The sequence below is a fragment of the Mus caroli genome, chromosome 10 (assembly GCF_900094665.2).
Source record: "Mus caroli chromosome 10, CAROLI_EIJ_v1.1, whole genome shotgun sequence".
Taxonomy (NCBI): Eukaryota; Metazoa; Chordata; class Mammalia; order Rodentia; family Muridae; genus Mus; species Mus caroli.
In genome coordinates, this window is record NC_034579.1 from 38335259 (window position 1) to 38362569 (window position 27311).

The 27311-nt window shown below is 46.1% G+C and overlaps 1 protein-coding gene across 4 annotated transcripts in view; it reads left to right on the forward strand.

The window, feature by feature from the left end:
• Scml4 (Scm polycomb group protein like 4) overlaps positions 1 to 27311 on the forward strand; it is a 92846-nt gene that overhangs the window by 55666 nt on the left and 9869 nt on the right. The window contains exons 4-7 of one of the 4 annotated variants that reach the window (XM_021174730.2): positions 4316 to 4445; positions 10391 to 10591; positions 14697 to 14891; positions 24928 to 25200. In XM_021174730.2, coding sequence (XP_021030389.1) covers positions 4316 to 4445; positions 10391 to 10591; positions 14697 to 14891; positions 24928 to 25200 — 799 coding nt within the window. Of the gene's footprint in view, positions 1 to 4315; positions 4446 to 10390; positions 10592 to 13861; positions 14083 to 14696; positions 14892 to 19159; positions 19857 to 24927; positions 25201 to 27311 lie in introns of those variants that run through there. The other 3 variants (XM_029482269.1, XM_021174732.1, XM_029482270.1) reach the window with 3 other exon arrangements.

Here is a 27311-nt window from a genome sequence, read left to right on the forward strand (position 1 = left end):
CCACCACCATCATCACCATCACCACCACCACCACCACCACCACCATCACCACCACCATCATCACCATCACCATCATCACCATCACCATCACCATCACCATCACCACCATCACCATCATCACCATCACCATCACCATCATCATCACCTGTAGCAGAATTTTCCCCAAATTAGTTTAAACAAGAAGCCTGTTATTGGACAGGGAAAAGGAAGGCAGAGCTAAGAGTTTTAGAGACAGAGACAGGGACAGGGAGGGAGAAGAAGGGAAGAAGAAGAGATAAGATCAAACCTATAGGAGAGGAAGAGGAGCCAGAACCACACAGTCTTGGGGGTCATAAATATTAGGGATTTCTTAGATGATTAAATAATAAGTAGGGTGTGTTTACCCCATCTAGGTGTGTAGCTTGTGCTTATATTAATTGAGTTTTGAGTTCATTGTGTGGGCGTTTTGTGGGTTGAGAATTTGCTAATATAAATCTGACTGATAAATTACAAGCCTCTAGAGTTTTGATTTTACTGGGGCTGGGAATGTGAGCAGAATCCGCAGAATCCGCAGCAAGAGAACCGTGAGATGGGCGGTGGCTGCATGGGGCTAACCATGGAGGTAACTAGGTTTCCGGGGCCAGAGAGTAGCCCACCATAGCGCGGAATGGTGCACTTTTAATATTTCCCCCGCAACAATCATCATCATCACCGTCATCGTTACATCACCATCATCATCAGTCATTCTAGGGAAGGAGCAAGGGAACTTCATGTAGATTTATTTGAAGACCACAAAGTAAATCGATTACAATTTGCCAATTCTGTTTTCTGATGGGTAGAATTGGATGTAGGTTGGGGGTTGTTGATGGAGAATTAGGAAAGCAGAACTGACTGGGTTTCTCCCAGAGCTTACTGCCCAAAGCCATTGGTCCCTCTCCCTCTGCCTCCCTCAAGCCAAGGAGAGTAGGAAAGCAATCTTAGAAAGGTCACCCGGGACTCTGAGTAATAAATAGGGCTGCTGCCTCATGAGAAGACAATTGAGGAAGCCAGAGTCACAGCAGTTTCCAGGGCTCTCATGTCCATCACCGAGGAGTCTTTGAAATTACTTTTCCGTCGTCATTCATTAGTGTGCTACTACATTCCGGGTCCTTTAAATGCTACACTCAGAATGTGATACCATCTCATCTGCTGAAAGTACGAGGCCCGGGCTTTGCTCCCACACAGCACCACTGGGCACCCACCATGCTTGCTGTGGTTGTGTTGGTCCTTTCAGATTTGTATCCACACCTTCCTCTGTCACCCCAGTGCCACATGCTGGACATGCTCCATCCCCCGACATCCCACTCCGGCTCATGAACATACAATCTCCTCCATCCTCCATGGTCCAGTGAGGAATTAGAAGTCTCAATCTAGTAAAGACGGTATGCAAGCGCCCACTCTCCCACGCCTGCACAGAGCCGTTAGGTGATGGCGGCTATCATCCAAGCCAGCACTGAGCACAACCTTGCCTCTGCAGCGCCTGTGCAGACCCCTGGAGGTTGCCGGTTATCATCCAGTTTATGTTTCTCTCTCGTGGTGCCTCAACATCAGCATTAAAACTTATCTTTCCCATCCCAAACCAAAAAAGAACAAAAGGAGTCTTTTAAACTGTTTTTAAGAATGCTTTAAATTGCTGGGTGTTGTTGTTGTTCATCCCAGCATTTGAGAGGCAGAGGCAGGAGATCTCTGAGTTGAAGACCAGCTAGGTCTACACAACAAGTTCCAAGACAGCCAGGGTGACACTGAGAAACCATATCTTGAAAAAAAATTTTTTTAAACGGTGATGAAAACTTTCGTATAACATGAAATTAAGTTGCAAGTATTTTCAAGCTCAAGTTAGAATCATATTGTGCAACTGAGCTCTAGAGATGTCAAAAGTGAAGCTCTGGCCTCTTTTCTCCCTCCAGCCACAGCCACTGCGACCCCTGTGCCCTTCTCTCTATGCATTTGACTTCTGACTACTGTAAATGGTGATCCTGTAAAGCTGGGTGCCCAGAAGTTCCTTTCAGAGCACCTTCAGTTCCTTCCTTCGAGTAGGTGATGTGTGGCTGGGCTGTATGGTGGTTCTAGTTTGGATTTTCAAAAGAACTAGCTTCCTAGTTTCCATGGTGACTATACAATCCTACCACCCATATACAAGCTTTCTGGTTTCCCCACAAACTTGCCAACATTCTATCTTTTGTTTTTTTCTTTTGACAGTGTCTGCCCCAAGCCTGTAAGGTGGCACCTAATTGTAGGGTAAATCTTTTCACTTCACAATTCCCCATTGCTGTGGATAGTTCTCTGTACCCTCCAAGACAAAACACCAATAAATAGCTGGTTTTGTTTTCTGATTCACATACCTTCCCCACCCCCTCATCAATTCATAAGTCTTTCCAATAGGAAAATTAAATTTTTCAGTGCATCTGAGGATGGTGGAGCACACCTATAACCCAAGCCTTCCTGAACTGACCCTCGGAGCCAGTTGGAACTTCTATTTACCCAGATACATTTCCACCTTCTAAACAAGTCCAGAAACCTCCATCAGTGCTCCCCCATCCCCACATCCTGTGTCCCCACCCCATCTCCCACCGCCCCATTTGCTCTAGGTTGGCATTCCTTCACCTCCTGCCTGGAAGCCCCTTTTCAGCATGGGGAACCAGAAAGAGTAAGTGTTACCTGCCTGTTTAAGGAGCTCAGGGTAATAGATAGCTGAGGCCTGTATGTCCTCCAAAGCTAAGCCCAAACTCACTTCTTCACCCTTCTAGCCTCTCTCTGGTCTCCTTTCTCCTGCCTCAGGACCTCGGCGCTTGATGCCCTCACTGCCAGGAGTATTCTTCCCCTAGACAACTGAATTGCTTGTTCAATCCAATCTTTATGAAAGTGACCCAAACCATTCTGTTTTAAAGTTTCACAAAGCACACCTCCTCAGCTATTTTTCAGACTCCTCTCCTCATTGCCAGTACTGGCTTGTCTCACTTCTAACATTCTATAGCATATATTTTATGCTCATTGCCTCTCCTGGCCTGTTACAGCACTACCTTCATGAGGGTAATTTTTTGTTTGTTCCTGGTTGTATCACAAACAGGTCTGGCTTGGAACAGGATAATACATATCTGTAGAATGACTAAGTGAGTAGATAGAGTATAAGGCTTATAATGATTTGAATAAGAATGACCCCCCCACACACAGGCCCATATGTTCAGTGCTTAGTCACCAGTGAGTGGAACTGTTTGGGAAGGATTAGGAGGTGTGGCCTTGTTGGAGTGGGTGTGGCTTATTGGCTGTCACTGAGAATGGACTTTAAGGTTTCAAAAGCCCAGGCTAGGCCCAGTGTCTCTGTCTGCTGCCTGCAGATGATACTGTAAAGCTCTCAACTACTGCTCCAGCAGCATGCCAGCCTGCATCCTGCCATGATGACAATGGACCCTCTAAAACTGTAAGCAGTCCTCAATGAAATGCTTTCCTTTATAGGAGTTGCCTTGGTCACGGTATCTTCTCACAGAAAGTCTTCTGAAACACCTGCTGCCTGGGGCCCCACTCTTATAAAGTGACTGAATTCTTCTGGGGTAGGCTCCCTGCATAAATCACTGGTGAAAAGGAGAAGCTAATGACTTATTCCACCTTCAAATGGTATCCAGCATCTGTCCCCACTTACCCTCCACTGTTGTCCGTTACTCTGATCTAACCTAGTGCCAGGTGCAGAGTGACTTATTGGCCCAATGTCTCTGCCTTGTCTTCACCAGTTCCATTATTGTAAACACCATCTTCTCACATGAAGTTTCGGGGAGACCCTCACAGTGGTGGCTACTCCTTCCGATTCCCATCTGCATTGTCTGATGGTTTGCTACAGGAAGTCACTGCTGAACAGGTAGTCTGAAATCTGGAGAGAGCTCATGCTGTGAGCTCATCAGAGAATGGGAACAGCACCATGGTCTATCTCCTGGTGGATACAGGGAGAGCCTACAGCTGGGATTCTACCTAGCACAGAGCTATGGGCTGAGCACTGCCCTGCAGTCTGTGTTCTAGTCTTGGGAGCTTGTGTGTCTTAACTGTTCATGCCTCTCTGTGTTCCTACACCCGTTGCCTGGTGCTGTCATTTCCTGGGTAGTGTCAATGTAAGGGTACAGAGCTCTCCTCTGAGGATAATCCAAATACAAATTTTGAACATGAACTTGAATCTGAAGCTCTGTTCCCAAAGCTAAGGAGTAGGAAGGTGCAGGAGTGTGAAGGTGTAGAGTTAGCAGGCAGCCAGGATGGTCAGGGTGGTATAGAGAGCATTTTTAGCCACTTGCTGATTGAACTGACTCTCCTGCAGATCAAGTCTCCAGTGCTTATGACTCCCTTGGCCCTGTCACCTCCACGGAGTACCCCGGAACCCGATCTCAGCTCCATCCCTCAGGATGCAGCCACCATTCCCAGCCTGGTGGTCCCAGAGGCTCTCACAGGTATGTCTGCCAGAGGACTTCTAGGTGGCAGTGATCCTAGAGTAACAGGGCGTCCTTTCATCTAATGGTTACTTTATGAATCTAAGAGTTTCTCTGAGGTACTTATTTCACTGGGTGTGATGACACATGCCTTTAATCCCAGGAGGCAAAGGCAGGCTGACATCTGAGTTTAGGGCCAGCCTGGTCTACAGAATGAGTTCCAGGATAGTCAGGGCTACAGAGAGAAACCCTGTTTCTGAAAAGAAAATATAAAGAGTGAAAGAAAGAAAAGAAAAGAAGAGAAGAGAAAAGGAAAGGAAAGAAAAGAAAGGAAAGGAAAAAGAAAAAGAAGAAGGAAAAGAAGAACAAAAATTTCCTGAGATAGCTCAAAGAAAGATATGACACAGTAGCAGATAGGCCAGCCCCCATTCTCTGAAAGCACACATTGCTTTGCCATGCAGTTCAGGTATTAAAACCTTTGTTTTCTGGCTGGTAAGGTGGCTCAGAGTTAAGAACACTGGCTGCTCCTTTAGAGGTCCTGAGTACAATTCCCAGCACCCTCATGGTGTCTCATGACCATCTCTAAAGGGATCTGATGTCCTCTTCTGGCATGCAGGTGGACATGCAGACAGAGCACTCCTACGTTAAAAAACAAAACAAAAGCAAAACAAACAAACAAACCCTTTGTTTTCTGTGGATGTTGTGAATGACAGGTTCAGCTGGTTATTGTGGTGTGTGCACATGAGAGCAGTGGCTAGGTCCGAGTGTACTCACTTGAGTGTGCACCAGAATGTGTCCATTCTGCACTTGTAATTCCAGTAGCTACCATATCCTCTAACCCAGTCGGTGTAACACATATCCCAATCCCCCGTCCCTGTCTCTCTCATGATGATGTATCAGCCAACCAACAACTTCATCTTGTAACAATAGTTAGATGGCTATAAAGGCGTGGGCGCACGCGTGTGCGCTCACACACACCCACCCACACACCACCCCTCATCATAACTTCAGTCCTTGCTCCCACCCACTACATCCTCTAGCCTTTTAGCCCCTCCCACTATAGTATAAAGACTAAACCCATTAGCAAGGCTGAGGAAGCACTTCCAGGTTCTGAGCCCCACCCCCAGCCCATGATTCCACTCTCCAGGGGCTGACCATGGCATCTTGGCTTGTTCTCTTCCTCTGTTTGGAACGAGCTTCCTGCTGCCTCACACTCAGCTCAGACATACTCTCCAGAAAGCTCAGCGACGCCTGCATGAGCAATCCTGCCTCTTGGATCTTTACCGCACGGTGGTCTCACCTCGGCATCTGAGAACTGAACATTGGAGATGAGGGGAAGAGCAGGCAGCCTTGGAGAAACACGCAGGAACTCTTGCGTTCAGGGGGCATTGTGTCCAGGTTCCACAGTGCAGCCCTGAGCCATTCTCCTAGCACTTCAGTTGCTTCTTGAGCAAAGCCATAACCACGCCCAGCTCGGGTTTGCTTGAGCGCATGGGAAGTGCCTGCCTGCTGTCACTGTCTAACTGTCCCAAAGCCTTGCTGGTGACCCCTAAAGTCCTTAGCACACACTCCCCTCCCGCCCCCTCCCCCCCGACAGTGACCTCTGAGGAGAAACTCTTAACGTGGAAGGACAAACACTTAAGAGAAGCCACTGAAGTAGGGAAGATAATATGATTCCTGTTATTAACATTCCGTTTTACTTTACTCTCATAGAACGTCTACTTCTCAAATCTATTTTACCCCATCAACAATCCTCGCGAGGCAGAGCCTTACTATGCCCCTGGAAGGGGAGAAAATAGCATTTCCACCTTACTTTGCAGATAGTTTTTCTCAGGAGACAAGCTAGGAAACTCTACATCTGCTAAGGATCTGGCATTGGGAACAGAGAAGAAATCGGGCTTTTTAAGTAGGTCACGATAACATTATTGTTACTTTTAAATCTTCAAGCAGCTGGCCTGACAGTAGAGGACAAGGCGCATTATGTCAGAACAGTCTGGAGTCAGGCTGACCTGTTGGGCAATTACTGTCAAATTACAGGTGAATAGTTGTGAGTGGGCACATACGCTGTGTTCTTGGAACACAAGTAAGTTGAACTTGTATCTGCTGACGTCTTGTATCAGAGTCCCTCGACCAACCGACTGTTATACTAATATTATTTATTATTATATACATAAATATATATACAATAAATATAATTATTATTTACATAATAACAATTAGTATTCCATTGGGCAATCTTCTCAGTAGAAATATTTTCTCTAAAAAGAACTTACGGTGATCCCTGAGATGGCTTAGTGGGCAAAGGTGCTTGCTGACAACATGACCCACAGAGAACATATCCCCTTAAGCTGTTTTCTGATGTCCACATGTGTGCACCATAGTGTGCCTGATATAAACACACACACACACACACACACACACACACACACGTAAGAAATGATGCGTGAGGTTTCCTCTTTTTATTGTAAAATTCATTACACTCCCCCCCCACCGTGGTCTTCTGAAAATTTATTGAACCCAGAAAATCAGTTTAGGACACAGGATTCCAGAATCACAGGATCACAGAGACAGCTTGACTCTGAGGAGTTCTGACTCAACCAGGATCACAGGAAGGACAAGCTACAGTCAGATATAGCCAGGGCAGGTAGCACAAGTGATAATCAGAGGATGAGAGGCAAAAATATAAGAACATAAGCAACAGAAGCCAAGGTTACTTGGCATCATCAGAACCCAATTCTCCCACTGTAGCAAGTCCTGGATATACCGGAAAAGCAAGATTCAGATCTAAAATCACTCCTCATGATGATGATAGAGGACTTTAAGAAGGACATAAATAACTCACTTAAAGAAATACAGGAGAACACAGGTAAACAGCTAGAAACCCTTAAAGAGGAAACACAAAAATCCCTTAAAGATTTACAGGAAAACACAATCAAACAGGTGAAGGGAATGAACAAAACCATCCAGGATCTAAAAATGGAATTAGAAGCAATAAAGAAATCATGAAGGGAGACAACCCTGGAGTTAGAAAACCTAGGAAAGAGATCAGGAGTCATAGATGTGAGCATCATCAACAGAATACAAGATATAGAAGAGAGGATCTCAGGTGCAGAAGATACCTTAGAAAACATTGACACAACAGTCAAAGAAAACACAAAAAGCAAAAAGCTCCTAACTCAAAACATCCAGGAAATCCAGGACACAATGAGAAGACCAAACCTAAGGATAATAGGTATAGAAGAGAGTGAAGATTCCCCACTTAAAGGGCCAGAAAATATCTTCAACAAAATTATAGAAGAAAACTTCCCTAACCTAGAGAAAGAGATGCCCATGAACATATAAGCTACAGAACTCCAAGTAGACTGGATCAGAAAAGAAATTCCTTCTGTCACATAATAATCAAAACACCAAATGCACAAAACAAAGAAAGAATTTTAAAAACAGTAAGGGGGAAAGGTCAAGTAACATATAAAGGCAGACCTATCAGAATTACACCAGACTTCTCACCAGAGACTATGAAAGCCAGAAGATCCTAGACAGATATCATATAGACCCCAAGAGAACACAAATGCCATCCCAGGCTACTATACCCAGCAAAACTTTCAATTACCACAGATGGAAAAAACAAGGTATTCCATGACAAAACCAAACTTATACAATATCTTTCCACAAATCCAGCCCTACAAAGGATAATAGCTGGAAAACACCAACACAAGGAGTGAAACTACACCCTAGAAAAAGCAAGAAAGTAAACTTTCAACAAACCCACACAAATGTAATTCCACCTCTAACAACAAAAATAACAGGAAGTAACAATCACTTTTCCTTAAGATTTCTTAATGTGAAAATTAATATTACCAACATCTCCTAACCGATTGAAATTCAAAAATATGAGGAATTAGAAATTTGTTGGCTGTCATCTAGTGGTCTCTCTAATTTGGCAATTGGAGAAATAGGTCCAACATTGTACAATTCATATACACTTTCTGCTTGTTTGTACATGACAGGGTCTTGCTGTGTACCACATAATGGTCTTGAAATCATGCTTCTCCTATCTCAGTCTCTCTATTAGTAGGATTGTTTATTTGATGTTTCTACACTATATTATGGTATTCAGAACAGCTTACATATTTCAAAATTATTTATACAGCCAAAAGAAACATAGACAATTAATTTGAGAGGTGACTTGTAAGAGAACAGCAAAGAGTGAGGCTGAAGGTTTTGCTTGATATTTATAATTATTGTATCAATTTTGAAGAAGAGGACCTTATAAGTTACTCTTTTTCTGAGATGAATGCTTTTCAAAGTCATCACAGCCAGTGAACTAGAATCTTACCCTCACCTAACGTCTGTGCCACCCTCCAAGCACAACCATTGTTCATTGAAACAGTTGATGAATGACTTCATGGAAAGACCATCTTAGCACACACACCATTTCTTAAATGAATGTAACCTGTTCCTTGTGGGCTGAGAATGACAACAATCACTCAAGGCAAATAGCTTTGACCATAGCAAGAAATCTGTACCCAAATAATCGTGCCTACAATTCATTCCTCGGCACAGCAGAACTGTCAACTCTTAGCTTAGCTACAATGGAGGTAAAATCCTTTGGTGATGTGAGGGACATTGAAGTACAGCCTTATTATAATGAACTCCAATGTCTAAAAATTGTTCTTATTTTGGGTTTGTACCACAGTAAGAGCCATAATTTTAAAACTCTACTAAAACCAAAACAAAACAAAACAAACAAACAAACGAAAAGACTTTATCTACTTATGTTCATTTAATAACATGTCCATCATTTTATGATTAGTATAAAAATATATATTGTGTTGAATATAATAAAAAAATTAGTTCTAAAAAAATAATTACAGTTCTAGTAACACTGTAGTTTTCTTCAATATGTTTTGCAAGCTGCATGGTTTATTATTAATTTTTGAACTGTCATTCTTTAATTTGAGTTGTCTTCAAATTAATTTTATGCATTTTTGTCAGTCTCCTGAACGCTGCTTGATGTTTAAGGATCTCTCTGTTGAACCAATGGTCAGAGTAATATATCGTTTATGAATTTTGATGTTTGGCATCAATAAACTTTCAAAATATATAAAAAAAGGAAAATCAGCTTAGAGGCATTCTGACACTTTTCTATAGATTTATGTTATATAAATGTAATACTTACCTATAAAATATACATAATACATTAACAGTTAAAATGTCAATGAACACAATTTATGTTCAAAATTTCACAATGAGATATATTATTTTATTAAATAGTTACAAGTGTGAGGAATTTGGGGCTCGAGAGGTGGCTCGGTGGTTAAGAGTTTGATGTTTTGTGCAGAGGAACTGGGTTCAGTTCCCCGCACCCACGTGGTGGCTTACAACAGTCTGTAATTCCAGTTCCAGAGGGACATAGACTGAATGCACATGGGACATAGACCTACACAGAGGCAAACACACGCATGCGCATACAGCGACAATAGGTCTGGAATTACTGATGGTTTTCGACCATTATTTTCTGGAATTATAAATAGCAGTCCCACTGGAACCTCATACTGCTCCTAGAGGGAGCAGTGTCACAACAGGCTTCTTATTGGTGCAAGTTCACAGAGAAATAGCCAGCTTTTCTTGGAGGAGGAAAGAGATGTTGTCTTGTACCTACTCAGATGTATATAAAGGTATTTTCTTTATATACATTGCCCATAAGGGCCATAGTAGTCATCTTCCGTTCAGTTTTACAGTTATGGGAGACTCAGCTCTCCCTCTGCCCACTGCCCGAGGTCGCCTCTAGAGCAAGCTCAGGCAGTTGGACCATGCAGCTTCATAGCCTTTTTCCAGTCTTACACGTAGGTGAGGATCAGTCACGTGTCTGCCCTTGGCGGCTTTCCCAAGGCCTGGGCCTACGTCGCCTGCAGACCTGATGTACGTGCAATGCATCTCACATCTGGTATCCTCTGTGCCCACAGTATGCCTCTACATAAACAAACAGGCCGATGCGGGGCCGTACCTGGAGAGAAGGAAGCTACAGCAGCTTCCGGAGTGCCTGGGACCCGAGCGGCCCGCCACCGTCCTGCAGCAGGCGGTGCAAGCATGCATCGATTGTGCACACCAGCCGAGGCTGGTCTTCTCCCTCGTCAAGCAGGGATACCGAGGCGAGCTGGTGTCAGGTAAGGTCGGGGGTTGTGGGAAGGATGCCAGGGGTCTCTCTGCAGCCATCCCCGAGTGGGGACAGTGGGTGTGTCCAGGGTTTGTCTTTTACCTGCTGGGCTCCAGGTACTCTGTGAACTTGTGAACAGAATGTAACCCTTAGGACCACTTGAGGGACAGCTACCAGGATTGACCTCCTGGGTCCTTACCCTTGACTCGTTTTTCCCGTCCTGTTTTCCAACACTGTTCCTCTGCCTTCAGACGTATCCACAACTCAGCCCGACCATAGTAGACGTTGGAATTAAATCACACGTGTCCTTTGCCCCTACGTCAAAGTGAAAGCCCACATGATTACAGGGCCCGTAGGCCTATGTGAGATGCTTCTAGTTCCCCTTCCAACTCTGGGTCGTTTCTCTCTCATCCTGTGTTTAGCTCAGGTTAGATGGCTCCTCTGCTGGTCTTCCTCATCTTTCAACTATTCTCACACCCAGGACCTTTGCGCTTGCTGTTCTCATCTTCTGGAATACCTTACCCTGGTGGGGTACCTTCCTGCATGCTCCTGGACACCCTTTAGGGTTCCTCCTCAAAGGTGGCCTTATCACAGTCCTTTCTTCTCCTGACCTTGGTCTGAATATCAGGTTTCCTTTATCACTTTTTCTCAGCCCTCCCTCACTACCATGGAGTGAAAAAGAAATCTTACAATTTCAACCTATGGGGGAGCAGGGACATACCTCTTGAAACAGGGTTTCCGCCCTGACCTGCCAGCTTCCAGAGGAACAACTTTGCCTGTGCAGTGGGAGGCGCAGGGTGCAGAGTCCTGACTCTAGAATTGTTTGCCTCTCTACCCCACACTATATAACTGTTGTCACTGCCCGGGTCACCAGGTTTTGCACTACTGAGGATATGTTGGAGAGTTAGGGTCATATTTTCTCTGGTTCAGCATTGTGGCTATGACCTTCCTTAACACCAGGAAAAAGGCAGATTTCCTGGCAATGGGCTGTAGGCTCAGCAAGGGGAAGCAGCCATGGAAATGCTTGCCTGGGATCCCAGAACTACAGAGGCAGAGACAGGAGTATCTTGAGTTTCAGGCCAGTGTGTCCTACACAGAGCATTCTAAGACATCTGTGCTACATTGTTACAAAAACAGAAGGAAAGAGATAAAAGGATGAGGGGAGGGGGGAAGGGAGGCAAATGGAGGGGGAGAGGAACCTTGGCTAAGTCCAAGTGGCTAAGTTTGGCTCAGGGGATATCTAAGGGTTTCAGCAGATAGGAGGACCGGAGGACATGTGATCAAGGGAGCGGGGAGAAGCAAGTCTAGGAGTTGTCCTGAAATTCCTCCTGGAGTTCCTCTGCTGCTCCACCTCTACCTTCCACGTGAGCCACCTTCTTTACCCCATCTCCTTTCCTTGCTGCACAGCACATCTCAAGGCAGATCTGGGGCTAAGGAAGGTCCCTTGTTCATTCTTCACATTGCCACCTGCCTATAGTCCCCGACCCTGAGCTGGAAGACTGGTCCTGAGCCTGGCTTTTCTGCTCTTCCCTCTCTGTGGCCTCAGGGCCTTGGCACTGAGAGAAGTGAGACCAGAATGGATGCCATTTGGTGTTCTGATTGGCTGAGGGTATTCCCAGGAAGCCAGAGTGGACTGTTTTCCCTGACATCTTGGAGATGTTATAGCATTGATCCAACACCTCTTGCCTCCACCCTGAGCCCATGGAGTGTGGGGCAGCTTCTCATGTTATAGTTGTCAATGGAGGTTCAACAAGGCCATAGGACAGCATCAACGTGGCCCCGAGAGAGGTGACTCAGGAGAGACAGTCAGGTGCCCACTCTGCACTTAGAAGCTGATCTTCAGGGCATCGCTCCCCGAACACTCCACAACACAGCACCCAGAATTTGTTCATATGGCTACTGGCAGAGTCAGGAGGAACCTAAAGGCTAGAAGAAGGTGCCTGGATCCTGATGCTCTTAAGAGATGAAGGGAGCAGCATCACAGAGCCCCACCATCCCTCCCAGAATTTATGAACTCCGTAGTTCTACAACCTCTCCAAAGAGGTGGGAGCCCCACCATGCCTGCAGTCCCATGAATATTCATAGAACAAATGCATGATGTAATGGATAGGCCCGGGGTCCTCAGATGCTCGGAGCAAGTTTCTGTATCACTAAGCCTTTTAAGGACAGAGAGGGCTTGCAGAGTTCTAGGATAGAATGATGACAGCCCTGCAGCTGGCCCCTGGATCGGAGCCATGTGGAGTTTTAAATAAAAGGCACATGGAAGCCACATGAACTGAGAAACCCAGCCCAGGTCTTTCCCCAGCCTTCCTTCCTGTCCTCACGGATGGTCAGGAGGCCTGAGAGAAAATGAGTGCTGAAGAAGGCCTTTCAGAACTGAAAAGCGCTACACGCAAGAACAGGCTCTTCTGATGTCTGGTTTTAATAAAAACTAGCTATGGTAGCCCTGCCATCTGCCAGCCTGAGGGGATATAACGCAAACCAGGAGGCTGCCTGCCTGCAGTTGCTCTGAGTGGGGGAAACCCAGGTCAAAGCAGGATGTCCTTTCTGAGGTGTCTTTGTCTGTCCCTCACCCTGGAGCTGGTGTGCAGTTCTAAGAGGGCTGTGAGCGAGAGCCAGGATGAAATCTTCTCAGTGCCTCAGGAAAGTGATGCTGCTTTCTATCCATAGCTGGGACCCAGCATTGCTATAGAGAGGTTGTTTTTAAGACCTGGGTTGCTGCTCTGTGTTACTTTGTGAGTTTTACTCCCTAACAGTAGAGAGGAGAGAGACAAGGATGGGGGGAGGGGGATTAGGAAAATCCCTGAATCTCACTTCTTTCCTTTTGCTTCATCTTTGACCATGGGTACTAACAAACTACAACCAACCTCCCTAAATGACCACCACCCACCAACGCTGCCATTCATGGCCCTCTAATTTATGTACCCTCTGAAAATTTCCCAGAATTCCAAATGTCACACAACTGCAGAAACTATCTGTGGCTGGCAAAGACACGCTTCTGCTAGAGCACGAGGAAAATCGTAGTCAGCTGCTGCAGACAGTGTGAAGCAGCCCCATATCCCTTACACCTGGATTAAAATTTAAGCACATTCTTATATTTTCTCGCTTTAAAAAGAAAACAGAATCTCATAATTCTCAAAATGTCACTTTAGACCCTTTTAAAGACTCTACTCTTCAGGGCTTCCCATGCAGCCCCTTGGGGGTCCTCTGGTAACAAGTGGGGTGTAGAACTGGAGTTTCGAGGGTGAACTCGGGTGTCTGTATCTGTCTCCTCCCTCAGACATGGATAAAGAGAGACCCTGGAATAATCACAAAGTGTTGAACTGAAGGGAGACTGGAGTCAACCCCAGCAGAGCTCTCAAAAACTGAAAGCCAGGACAGTCTGAGGGACAAAATAAATGCATAGTATCTGACAACCCAGGGCAAAAAGCCTGTGTCCAGGAATCACACTGAGTGTAATAAATGACAGGATAAAGAATAAATGTGGTGAGATGGGACAAAGATGGGGGAAAAGATGACTTTTTCTGGCCGAAGAATTGTATGTGATTTGTGGAATTTGCCCCTATTCCAGTCAGGAAGTATTGCCAAACACTCCCTCCACCCTTGGGTACAGGCAAACTCAGTGGCTGGGTCCAGGGACCAGAATATGGAGACCAGGGTTGAAGGGTGTGGAGCTCATTGGTTCCACCAAGCATGGAAGGTTCACACCCCCGAAGAGCCTGTGGGTTCACCATGGCTCCTGTCAGCTGTGCAGGGAAGTCTCTGTAGTCTAATGTCTTTCCTGTCCCCAGTCCTGTGTCTCCAGCCGTGAGAAAGAATATCAGACTAAAGCAAATGGAGGAGCAACAGGTCTCGCGATATCTGAGCAGACTTAGTCAGAGCTGCCATGGCCGTGAGAAGGGAGGAGAGGCTGACAGGTTATCACAGACCAAAGAGACAGGGGGATGTGGCAGCTGAGGCAGCTTGCTGTCCTGGGCGGGGCCTTAGACGGGAAATGGCGTGGGTGGGCGAGACTTCCAGTGTGATTCAGTACAGCCCACTTACAAATAAAAGAGAACGGACTGCCTTGCTCCCTCCCAGTGTCCAGCTGTCAGCTGCTATCTCTGCTTTTCCAGTCTCTGCTTCCTTCGATGGAAAGCAGCACTTGAGGAGTCTGCCTGTGGTGAACAGTGTGGGCTACGTCCTCCGCTTCCTGACCAAACTGTGCCGCAGCCTCCTGTGTGACAACCTCTTCAGCCACCTGCCTTTTCCCGGGAGCATCGGTGCCTCTGACAAGGCACAGGAGAGAGAGGATGGGAGGACTGAGTCAGGTAAGGCAGAGGGGTTTTGTCTGCTGCAGATGCTGTCTCCCAAGGTGGGCAGGTGAGATAGCTGCTGGGCAGTGCTGCCGTCCTAGAGAGGCCCAGGCCTGTCTCTCTAGGCTGTTTGGAACGTTGTGGTCCAGACTATTCCCATCCTATGCAGCCGAGAAATGTGGTCTCTCCAGCTCCTGAGAGCCGACAGTCTATCTCTGTGGCATGTGTGCATAGAATTTAGACTGTAAGAACACGTCACATCTGCTCTATCCTTGAGTGGGAGTGATTTTCTTCCACCTACTGTAAGGAAACGCTGGGTAATTAATTGTTCATTGTTGCAGAGTTGTTGAAGGTCTCTGAAACCATCTGCAGGTCTGTGCTCACAGACTTAGAGCAGAATAAAAATGACTACGGGTCAGAGCTGGTGTACTGGTAACGTATCACTCAGGGAGCGGAGGCAGGAGGATGGTGAATTGGAAGCAAACCTGGACTACACAGTGATGTTGTCTTTAAAACGAATGAATGAATGAATGAATGAATGGCTATATCTCAATTGCTAGAGGAGAATAAGAAGGACTCATTTAGACCCTTTGAGTAGGGTTTCTTGGATCCTATCAGGAAGGAGCCTTGCCTACAGCTTTGTTTTGATCCCATTTAGACCTTGGAAGATGGAAGAAATTTGGCCTTTCCTATAAAAACGTAGCCGACTATGCTTACTGTAGGCAGACGCCAAATACCTCTGTGCATTTCTTCATGTCTCTAGGTGAGCTACAAAAGGCCCTCTCAATCCTCTAGACCTGTACTTCCTACATTAAACAAGAAATCAGAGCTGTGGATAGAGTATCCTTTCTGTTACCTCCAAACCATAATGTACTCAGAAATGCATAGTTAATTTTCTACAAGATCTTGGCATGAGACTAGCAGAGATACATGGCTTCATTTCTCAAACCCTTGACTTGTTGCACTCATCAAACAGAGACTCAGAGGACATGGCTAGGAAGACACAATTCATGCTTCCTACTGCGCTGGAAGTCTGTTCTCTGGAGCCAGCTCTTCCCCAACTATGGATGAAATTTAGGACAAATCTTGGCACTTTTCCTAGTTCCTTTCATGTTACAAAATATTCTTATTTAACAACTAATGTGTTTGGATTGGTGAGATAGCTAACTCAGTTTCCCTATGATGTTGCCAGTTTCCAAGTCACTTGCCTGCAGTGGTGAAGGTGGGCGTGGCTGGCTTCTTTCATCAACCCTTGGCCCCTCCCATTGATTTCAGAACACTTCATAGCAGCTTGGGGGGTGAGGAAAGAAAAGAGTCCACTGGTCTTAACTTGACAGACCCTGCTATATACAGGGTGACATTGTGTTCTCTGTTTCTGGCAAGTGTTTGAAGCTGATTATCATCTGTGGGCTTTTGAATGGTCACCTTGCCATCTGTCACCCATGAGCTCCTTGATATGGACAAATATTTGCTGCTTTTTTTCTAGGTAGTTATGTATATTGCCTTTAAGGATCAACTCTAGTCAGTCTCTCTCTCTCTCTCTCTCTCTCTCTCTCTTTCTCTCTTCGATTCTGGGGCATCATGGCCATGACTTGAACATGTGGGTAAGTATTAAGCGCCCCCAGCTCAGCCCATGGCTTTTTGAGATAAGGTCTAGAACTGATGGTCCTCCTGACTCCTGTGTGGTGAGGTTTCAGGAGAGTGCCAGGCTCACACCTGTCCTCTGGCACGGACCTGTTTCTTGAGAAACACACATTCTTTGTTGGCCTCACCATCTCACCATGCAGGCTGAGCTCTGCAGGGTGGCCCTCTTTTCCTCTGCCAGCTGTCTGTAATCTTCCAGACTTTCCCAGGGACTCAGATAGTAATTGAATATATAACCCAAGCTCCAGGTGACAGATCCCAAACCATTCCCATGGCCATGTTAAAGCCATTGGGAACTTTGCTATTATTTTGTTTCCAGTCAGCCTTTTGGTCAGCCTCATCCTTCTTGCCCACACATTAGATGCTGGTAGTCATCTACTGGAGTAAAACTGGGCTCGCTCCCTGCCTCCCTCCCTGTGAGAGTAGGATGCAATATTTACTGATGAACATGATTAACAGGAGGATCAGTGAGAACCCTCCAGAGAACAGTGCCTGCCACTTATCTAAAGGATCTGTGATTAGGGATGTTTGTCCCCTCAACCTCCGTGAGCAAGTTGCTGGTAAAGCCATGTCTTTGAGAATTGGCTCTTGGGCATCCAGGAAACCTGAGGTTGCTCTTTCCCAGGACCACAGTGACATGTTCTTTTTCTGCAACGTGGTGCAGATAGACTTGAAGATTTGGCCATTGCGAACCATGCCTACTGGCCCTGGGGCTGCCCAAAAGCTGTCTGAAGCCTGCCAGCCCCAACACTGGACAGAAGTGACACTAAAGGGTGAAAGCTTTCTACATGAAAGCTATCCGTAAGATCGGCTGTAGGCAAGCCAGTTTCTTAATAGTGATTGATGGGAGAGGGCCCATCCCTGGGCTGGTGGCCCTAGGTTCTATAAGAAAGCAGGCTGAGCAAGTCATGAGGAGCAAGCCAGTAAGTAACATCCCTCCATGGCTTCTGCATCAGCTCCTGGCTTCAGGTTCCTGTCCTGATCTGGCTTTCTTCAATGATGGGCCACAATGTGGAGGTGTAAGCCAAATAAACTTCTTCTTTCCCAACTTGCTTTTTTGATTGTTGTTTGTTTTTCAAGACAGGGTTTCTCTGTATAGTCCTGGCTGTCCTGGAAGTCGCTTTGTAGACCAGGCTGACCTTGAATTCAGAAATCCACCTGCCTCTGCCTCCCAAATTCCTTTTGCTCATGATATTTCATTGCAGCAATAGAAACTGTAACTAAGCCAGGGAGTATATGTGTGCACACATGTGTGCATGTGTGTGCACGTGTGAGCACATGTGTGAAGGGCAAAGCTCCATACACAGAGTCTTTATCAGTTCCTCGACACCAGTTTTAAACTTTCTAGGGATTCCCTGTGAACTCCACAGCATGCACTCCAAGTCTATTCATCTTCTGGTCCCTTCACATCTGCTCTCCACCCCAGCAACCTCTCCCATCCCAAAAGATAACAACAACAACAACGAAAATAAACAAAACAAAAACTTGTCTGGGAAGCTGTCGCGTGTCCCACAGTGCACCCTTTGTCCATATATCTTCACTTGCAAATGTTCATTGCCATGAGTCATTGGTCTGGTTTGAGGTCTCTGGCTTCTAATACACTATCAATACTGGGGCCTCAGGGGGACTCCTCTCAGATATCCTGTTGTTGCTCTGTGTCATGGGGATCCTGCAGCTTTGGGTCTTCAGGACCAGCCCCTTACATGCTCCAGCAGTGCATAGATGGGATGGGTGTTGGGGTGAGCTGTCTCAAAGCCCTGGATCTGGGCCTGGGTTGTAGTTGAGTTGGTTAGCCTTCCAGCTCTCCTGTGCCCACACCACTAGGGTGAGCTCTCCAGCACTGCCCGGCTAAGCTCACCCAGTGCCACAGCTGGCAGGGGGCAGAGTCAGCTCTCCTGGAGTTGGTCACAGGAGGTTGTGCACTGCCTGATATGGGTGCCGAGGACATAACTGTGGCTCTTCAGCAGATCTGAGCTGCTCTTAGCCACCGAGGCTCTTCTCTAGCCAAGACACCCTGTTTTCTCAGACTCTTCTTGAACTTAGAGCTCAAGTTGTTTGCTTACTGACAAATGTGAGAGAGAGCATGTGCATGTGTGTGTGTTTGTGTGTCAGTGTATGTGTGTGTGTTTGTAATTTGTGTGAGAAAGTATGTGTGTTGGTATGAGTGTGTGTGTGAGTGTGTGTTTGTATGAGAGAGTGAGAGTGTTGTGCATGCATGTGTGTTTAGGTGTGTGTGAGTGTGTTGTGTTTGTAGGAATGTAAGTGTGTATGTGTGTATATATTTGTGTGTGAGTGTGCATGTATGTGTGTGTTTGTGTGTAATAGTATTTGTATGTGATAGCATGTGTGTTTGTGTGTGTGTGTATATATATATATATATATATATATATATATATATAATGTGTGTGCCTTTGTATGTGGAGAGAGTTGTGAGTGTAAATATAGGAGCTCTAGGATTCTGACTCACTTCCTCACACTTGTTGAGCAAAGCACTTTGCTGACTGAATCCAACTCTCCAGCCCCCAAATTTATAAAAGGACAAAGCACATGCCACTGTTGAGGAAGCAGAAGAGCCTGGGGACTGCCCCTCACCTCTCTCTGCTCACTCGCATTTCCCACACGCTTTGGGATAGAGGCTTGGCAGAACTGCCAGATCCCGGGAAGGTGGTCACAGAGCCTGCGGTCCTCTGGAGGCCCAACGGGGAGTCATTATTCTAAACAGCTGACTTCAGTCAAAACTATCTTTGGTCCAAGTTTCCAAGGGAGGAAAATCAACCCACAGCTTAGAACAAAGTCTCGGGCAAACCAGAAACATGCTGGAGAGAGAAAGAAATGCAGGTGTCAGGCATTAAAATGATGGCTGATTGTGAGCCTCTCGAGAGGGACAGGGAGATGTAAATGTAAATGCACTGAAATGGATCAGAGAGGAGCCAGAGTTGGTCCTCGGGCTGAGGGATTGAGCTGAGGGCAAGCTAAAAGGAAGAAAAATCTATACTGGCCAGAGACTAAGTTAATGGAAAATGTAATTGAAGCGAAGGAAATGCTCCACCCATAGGTGGTGTGGCCCGGTGCCCTTTGAACCACGAAGGCAAGGCCTGGGCCACTGAGGCCCTAAGGGAAAAGGAGGATTGCTTATCTGTAAGAACAAGGGCGGGACTGAGCCTGGGAACAGAAAAGCTGCACTAGAGCCTCCTCGAAAGCTACAGAGAAAGGTGACTATTTGCCACGTTAGAGTCCCTTAGAGGACACGGGGACCCACAGCAACTGGCACGTGTTGGGAGCTGCAGCCCCTGGGAGTGTGGGCTAAACTGTCAGGAGCACGGACTCTGCACCCAGGTAGGATGACAGGCACCTGAGTCTGGGCTGAGAGTCGAAGTGGGAGCCCCCAGCGCTTCCCTTCCTGCTTCCAGCTTCTCCGCTGGGCTCTCCGAGACTCCAGGCCCTTCTCTCCAGGCGCTGCTACCTGGCCAGACCTCCCTGGTAAGAACGCCACAGCTCTTGGAAGCTGTGCCTGGCAGGCTTCGCTCCAGCCTTTTCTTCCTTGGGCTTTGAGACTGAAGTGCTGCCAGCTCTATAGTGTAGCCAGACCAAGCTGTTCTTGCAGAATCCTTTTGAACCCTGCCGAAGAACTAGGCAGACCTGCAAAGGGCCAGACCATCCCTGAGAAAGGCCGTGGCTTTCAGCCTGGGGGAAGGTAGTATTAATGACTCTTTCAAGGGCTTATTCTGTACAGCAGAGTGTGTGTGTGTGTGTGTGTGTGTGTGTGTGTGTGAGAGAGAGAGAGAGAGAGAGAGAGAGAGAGAAGAGAGAGAGTGAGAGAGCGCTTGCACACGTGATATGGCGTGCATGTGTGGTGTGGTAGATTGGGGAGTGGAAATGGTGGAAGGCATGTTAGTTTCTCTGGACATCACCAGATAGAGGTATCGTGCGAGAAGGGTTTTGCAGGTGATTTTCTTGCTGCATCTCAAGCTTTCATTAGCGATTTCTAGTAAAGTATTGCTTTGATCCACGGAGTAAAACTCATGGTCCAAGCTCCCTTGGCTGTTTGCAGTAGAGCCCTGCCTTCCTTCTGCACAGAGGCTTGCTCTGCGTGTCTGTGTTTTGCACACAGGTCTCCCTTGCTTAGGGACTCTCTTCCTTTGTCTCTTGGCTCTCTCCTTCTTGTTCCTCTTTCTTCTGCTGCCAACCCCCTTTGGAGTTCTCCAGGACGGTGGGGTGAGTGGCTTGCCCAAAGGGGACCTGGAAGACTCCCCCCACCTCACTCCCACTGTAACCCCAGACCAGGGACAGGCAGAGGAAGGGAGGAACTTTTTTCCTCAAACGGAGAAACTTAGACAGGAGGCTCCTCCTGTTCTAGAGATGTCTTTGGTTTCAGGCTTTTATACCTAGCAGCGGAGGAAACCACAGTCCCCAAACAGATCCACAACGGTGAAAAAGAAACACAAAGCTATCCAGAAAGTTCCCCAGACCACCCCCCCTCGCTTCTTCCCCCACTCCCCGCCTCCCCGCCCCCATTTGTATGCATGTGCTGCGCACGCATGCGCTTGCTGCTAAGCTGGAGGGAGCTCTTGTGTATACACAGAAAGCAGTGTATTGTTTTCTCTGAAGGAGGCACGCAATGATTTACGAGTAGTTTTTTCTGGGGTCTATGGACACAAGGGACTCACAAGGTGTCTGAGGCCTGCCTTTGCCCAGCTGGCCCTTTCCACAGCCCCAGGCTGGATTCTCTCTCTGGGGGCAGACAGCTTATTTCCGATGAGCAGGGGTTTTGTGAGGGCCCAGGAGAGAATAGACACCAGCCCTGTTTCCTGCCAGGCCTGTAGCTTTCCGGGTCTATGTGGAAGGAAGGTGAAGTCTCTGAGGAGATTGGTTCTGGCTGATTCCAGGTCTGCTGGCCCCATCTGCTGTTCACACTAATGGTCTGCGCAAAACTGAAAGTAGTTCTCCCTGCCAGCAAAACGGTCTTCCTTTGTATGTCACAGTGCAGTCTAGTTTGTAGGGGCCTAGGAGTTCCGCATACCTGTAACCCATCTATCTGTCTGTTTAATGACATCATGGTTTTTAATAGAATAAAGAGCATCCATTAGCATGTTTTATATTAAAGCAAGAACAATTAGACTTAGGTATAAGAGAGAAATTTCAATCAATAGATTTGCAGCACAGTGGCCTAGCTTTGGGGTAGACTGTAAGATTCCTTGGTGAAGATTTTACTTTATTTTCTTTTTATTTTTATATGTTTGTGACTTTGCACATGTGGGTACAGTACCAATAGCAGCCAGAAGAGGGCATAAGATTTCCCCTGGAGCTAACATTGCAGATGGTTGGGTAAGGCTCCGTTCTAAACCCATCCAGGGTGGGTGCTGAGAACTGAACTCAGGACTTCTGCAAGAGCAATACAGATTCTTAAAGCACTGAGCCATCTCTCCAGGCTCCCGAGAATGCTTTTCAATAAGAGGCTCAGTTACTATAGAAGACAAAGATTGATTGATGCTAGCTGAGCATGTTCCCAGCGCTAGCATACCGTAACCTTGCCAATTTTTACTATCTCTGAACAATACCTATAGACCTGTTGACTTGAGATGTCCCTTTCAACTGACTCGCTCCTTCCTAGCAAGACTTTCATCAAGGATATAATTGTTTAATTTGCCAATTGTATTTTGTGGATGTATATTAGAATAAATGACTATTAAAAATTAACAGTCACGTGGGGTCACTTATACCTGTAATCTCAGCACTTATCAGAATTGATGTAAGTTCAGTGCCAACCTGGGCTACATTGTGAGTTCCAGGCTAGCCTGGGCTACTGAGTGAGATTCTGTCTGAGGACAGCACCAACCAAATCTGTTTACTCATCCTCAACCAAACCCTGTCCTCCTAAGCGCTGCATGTTTAATTCCTAGCCCTAGGTCCTGTGAATGGGTCCTTATCTAGAAATGCGGTCTTTGCTGAAAAAAATCTATTAATAGCTGACAAGATCCCTTTGGATCGGGGACGACTTCAAAGTAGAAGGAGACAGGGATACATTGACACTCAGGCACACGTTTTGTGTAGACAAATGTTTGCTTTGTGCACACTCCTAGGAGTACAATTCTGAGTCACGTGGCAGTTCTGCCTTACGCGTCTGTTTTCCGGAAGTGTCCGAGCCATCAGCAGAACACGAGGGCTCTGATTTCTCTGCAGCACCAGTTGAGCGTCTGTCGGGGGAGCCGTCTATTCACGGCTGAGTTGTTAGGTGCAGTCTGGATTCGGGTTCCTTGTTAGAGTAATCTCTCCTGGCTTGTGGCTTTGGTTTTTGTTTGTTTGTTTGTTTGTTTGTTTGTTTTGTTTTTGACAGTGTTGTTGAGAGTACAAGTCTTCAATTTTGATGAAGTCCAGAATTTGGTTGTTGTGGCTTTTGTGGCTCACACATCAAATTTGCTCGTTTATTTAGCAGATTCTCACTGTGTGGCACTGGCTGGCCCAGAACCTATATAGTAACCCACCTGCCTCTGTCTCCTGAGGTCCAGGATTAGAGAGGCACGTGCCACCTCACCGCTTACATTTCCTCTTAAAGGGATTTTAAAATTCATTTTAACTTTTCCTATAAGGTAAAGAAGGTCAGATTGCATTGTTTCTTGTGTGGTTGGTTTTCTAAGCCCTGTCTGTTGAAAGATTTCTTTCCTTCCTCACTAAAGGGTCTTAGCAGACAGACCATCGCATGTAGATAAATGGGCTTATTTGCAGGCTCTGAGTTCTGCCTCCCTCCTTCATCCAAGTGTCCATCCTCTGCAGAACTGTGCTGCTATGGTTGGTCACTATTTCTTAGCTGTTATGTTTGATGCTGTGACCTGTAGACTCTCTACTTTTTTGTTTTTTATTGTTATTTCTATTCCTCTGATCTTTTATAATTCCATGAGTTTTAGAACCATCTTGTTAATTACAATAAAGACACGAGCCAAGATTCTAGCAGAGATTGTGCTGATTTTGTTGAACAAGTTTAGTGTGTTGCCACCTTAGCGATTACACACACACACACACACACAAAAACTATTAAAAAATGGTGGTTTTACTATTCATTTATATCTTCTTTCAACAGTCCTGCATATTTTCTAGGATATAAATTGAGATTTCTTCTGGTCAACTTATTTCTAATTGTTTCACTGTTTTTAGTCTCACTGTATGGTGTCGCCTTCTTGATTTCATTTTAGGTTATTTGGTGTTCCTGTGTTGATTTTGCGCCTTGCAGTCTTGCTGGTAATTTATTGGTTCCGGTAATTCTAAAACTGAGTTCTCTAGGACTTCCCATGCACAGGGGCGACTTTACTTCCCTTTCCAATCTGGAAACCTGCCCTGGCTTTTCCTTATCAAATCACCAAGGCTGGAACCTCCAGCACAAAGCCAATGTGGCCACAGCAGTGCTGGCCACAGAGAGCAGCATCCAGTCTTTCCCCGTAGATCCTTCGTTGAGGAAATCCCCTTCTGTCCAGGCTGATTAACTGATCTATGTCATGAGATGGTGTAAGGTTTCGTCACATGCTCTTCTGCGCCTAGTGAGATGATCATGTAGTCTTTGGGTTTTTATATTCCACCAATATGGCATATTAGCTTATTTTGGGATGCTAAATTACCTCTCAATTTTTCCTTGGTTGTGGTAACCCTTCCCGAATCGCATCACTTTCAATCTCCTCAGTATTGAACGAAGGACTTCTGCTTCTGTATGACAGGAGACTATCACCTCTAATCCTCTTTTATCCTGTGGGATCTGTCTGGATTTGGTATCACAGTGACACCAGCTTCACAGAATGAGTTGAAAAGCATTCTCTCCTCTTTTATTATTTTTTGGGGGAAGAATTTGTGAAGAATCTGTATTTTTTTTTCTTGAAATTTTTGGTAGAGTTTGCCTACAAATCATTTATATCTTGTCTTTCTTTGTGGATATTTTTTAAGTGGCTTATTCAATCTCTTGCTGCAGGTCTATACTTCTCAGATTATCATTGAGTCAGCTCCAGTAATTTTCCCATTTCATTCAAAGTACCTAATTATTTACAGTCATTTGTAGCAAACTGTAAAAAGAATTATTCTAGCTTAGCCCATATAAAAGACACACAATCCAGGTATTTTATCTACAAGCTGTAAACCTAGATTAGGCAGGCTTGGAGCTCCTCTAACTCACATCCCAGCCATATGTCCCTTGTTCCTCGCCACTGGGCTTTCTATACATGGGAGAACCTAGCTCTTGGTTCCTCCCTGGCGAGGCAAGGTCCCCATCTGCTACCAGTGCTGCTCAGAGCTATTCTGTGTGTTCTGTCCTCTTTGCCCACACTTACTGGTAATAGTGACCATGTCAGAGCCAGCTTTGTCAAGATGGAGGCTCGGGGAGCTTCCTGGGCTTCTCTCATGTCTGTTCTCTGTGTCCCTTACTTTTTAGCCAAGGTAGCCACTGCTGAAGAGTGTCTGGCAAATGCAGTGGGCATGAACCGCTACGCCATGGACTTTAGCCACAGGGGCTCCGTAACCCACTCCTCCTCACTGTACAAGAGGCTGACCTGTGGAGACAGCCACCTTGCCGGAGGCCCTGCCACCACCACCAGTGGTTCCCGCACTAACCCTGTTCCCTCTGGAGGTTCATCGTCAGCTGGACTGAGGCTCCCGGCCTCCAGCCCCAAGAGGAATGGAACAGCCATCGAAGGAAACAGATGTGGTAATGCAATGCACACCCTAGAAACACTGCACAGGGGAGAGGTTAGAGTGATTTGAACATGACACCTCTGGGAAACTAGAATGTTCCACGACCCCCTTGAGTTTTTATTATTCGTTTAGGCAGCCAATCTGACTTCTGATCATAAGTGAACCAAAGGGCACATTAGGTTAGGAATAACCAGTAGATTCCAAAATGCCCACGGGCTCAAAGGTCAAAGACAGATTAGTTCAAGAGTCCAAAGTGGATGTCCTACCTCCATTCAGGGACCCTTGTTCTGTTCCTCTTGCGTCTCTACCATGCCTGTCTATCTTTACACCCCTGCATTTAGTGGACAGGATGGGGGTGGCACTATGATGCCTAGGAAGAGATGGGCATGGGCATCAGTCACAATTCATTGGCAAAACTGGATCATTAGACCTCACTTAACTGGGAAGGAGCCCAGCTATGTGGCCAGAAGAAAGCAGCAGTGAACATGGGCAAGTGTGTCTTTTGCACGGTGGGTGATTCATTTATCCATGACTCAAGTTCCCTGGAGAAAGCAGAAAAGACACAAAGTGTTTCCATGCTGGTCGGTCATTAGGTTCTCTTGTCTCCCTCACAAGGGAAACATACTTCACGAAAGTGTTCAGAGGGACATAGGATTCTAGGAATTAAATAGAGACCATTCTGATAGATGCTTTACAACAAGTGTGCCCAATCTGCAACCTGGACCATCTGTAACCCAGAGTGGTGTGAATTTAGTACAGCACATGGCATACGCCATCATATAGCATGTCGAAAGATCAGGCACCCCTGCTTCACGATGTCACTGACAAGCTATGCATTAGTGGATTAGCAGCTATAGAGTGGATACTTTGGTGGATGCCGCAGCCTGGAATTCTGACCCTTTCAAGTTCTGTTTTCTCTGTGCTTCTGTTTCCTTCCCTGAGAAATTGAAATCGTTAGTACCAGCCACCTTTTCCTCATAGAATCACGGGGAAGGTTCAATGGGGTTATATGTGTATTTAGTAGAAAACCTGTGTGTGTGTGTGTGTGTGTGTGTGTGTGTGTGTGTGTGTGTGTGTGATTCATGGCACAGTAAGTGGCTAATACGTGCTAATACCATAGATCCCATGAATACATCCCTCAGCAGACCATAGCCTATCTCACAGCTGGAAATGCTGATGGGACCCCAGGCCAAAGTCAGGAAATCCTCACCCCTCTGGCACTACTACCCACTGGGCTGGTTGTGTGCACTTTGGCAAGTCTTCTCTTCTCCAGGTGTGGAGCCCTCTTCCAGTGGCTTCCAAGAATCACTCCTGTGAGCTGCTTTGTATAATTCAACTCTCTCTCTCTCTCTCTCTCTCTCTCTCTCTCTCTCTCTCTCTCTCTCTCCCTCTCTCTCTCTCACACACACACACACACACACACACACTTCCCTCCAACAGATTTACCTATCCCAGAAGGGCCTCCGCTTACCAAGGGTGGAAAGATCAGCAGAGACCCCTTAAAGGAGACATAGCTCTGAAAGGCAGAAAAATGAAATTATTCATTCTTTATAGTTGCAGGAACTCTTCAGTATAAGTATTCCAATGACAGTGTCTCTGCAGGGTGCTAAAAGGGGAAAAATGCAAATTACATATACCTGAGCAAGCCGCTCAGAGGGTTGGGTCTCTCTCTGGTCTCTGCTTCCCATTTCTGCTACACCTCCTTTTCTAGAATCTAGTCACACGGCCACTAGCTGCAAGGGAAACTAGAAAGGTGGTTTTAGTTCCAAGTGGAAATCCTGTTATAAAGAAACGGGAGAAGAGATGTTCTGCAAGCAAGTGATGGTCTGTGCAACCCTTCCTTGTTAAGAATGTTTGCATTCTCCATTCCTCCACCCCCCAGCCCCACCCCAGCCCCACCTGGCACTTCATTCCTATCTAAGTATGACTCTGTCCTGCCACAGTATGGGGACCATGACTCCAATTTTGTGAGCGCATCATTTACATTTGAATCCCTGACAGTCAAGCAAAGGGGAGCTTGTGTCATTTAGCGAGAGCACCAACTATGAACCTCTTTCTTTCTTTCTTTCTTTCTTTCTTTCTTTCTTTCTTTCTTTCTTTCTCTCTCTCTCTCTCTCTCTCTCT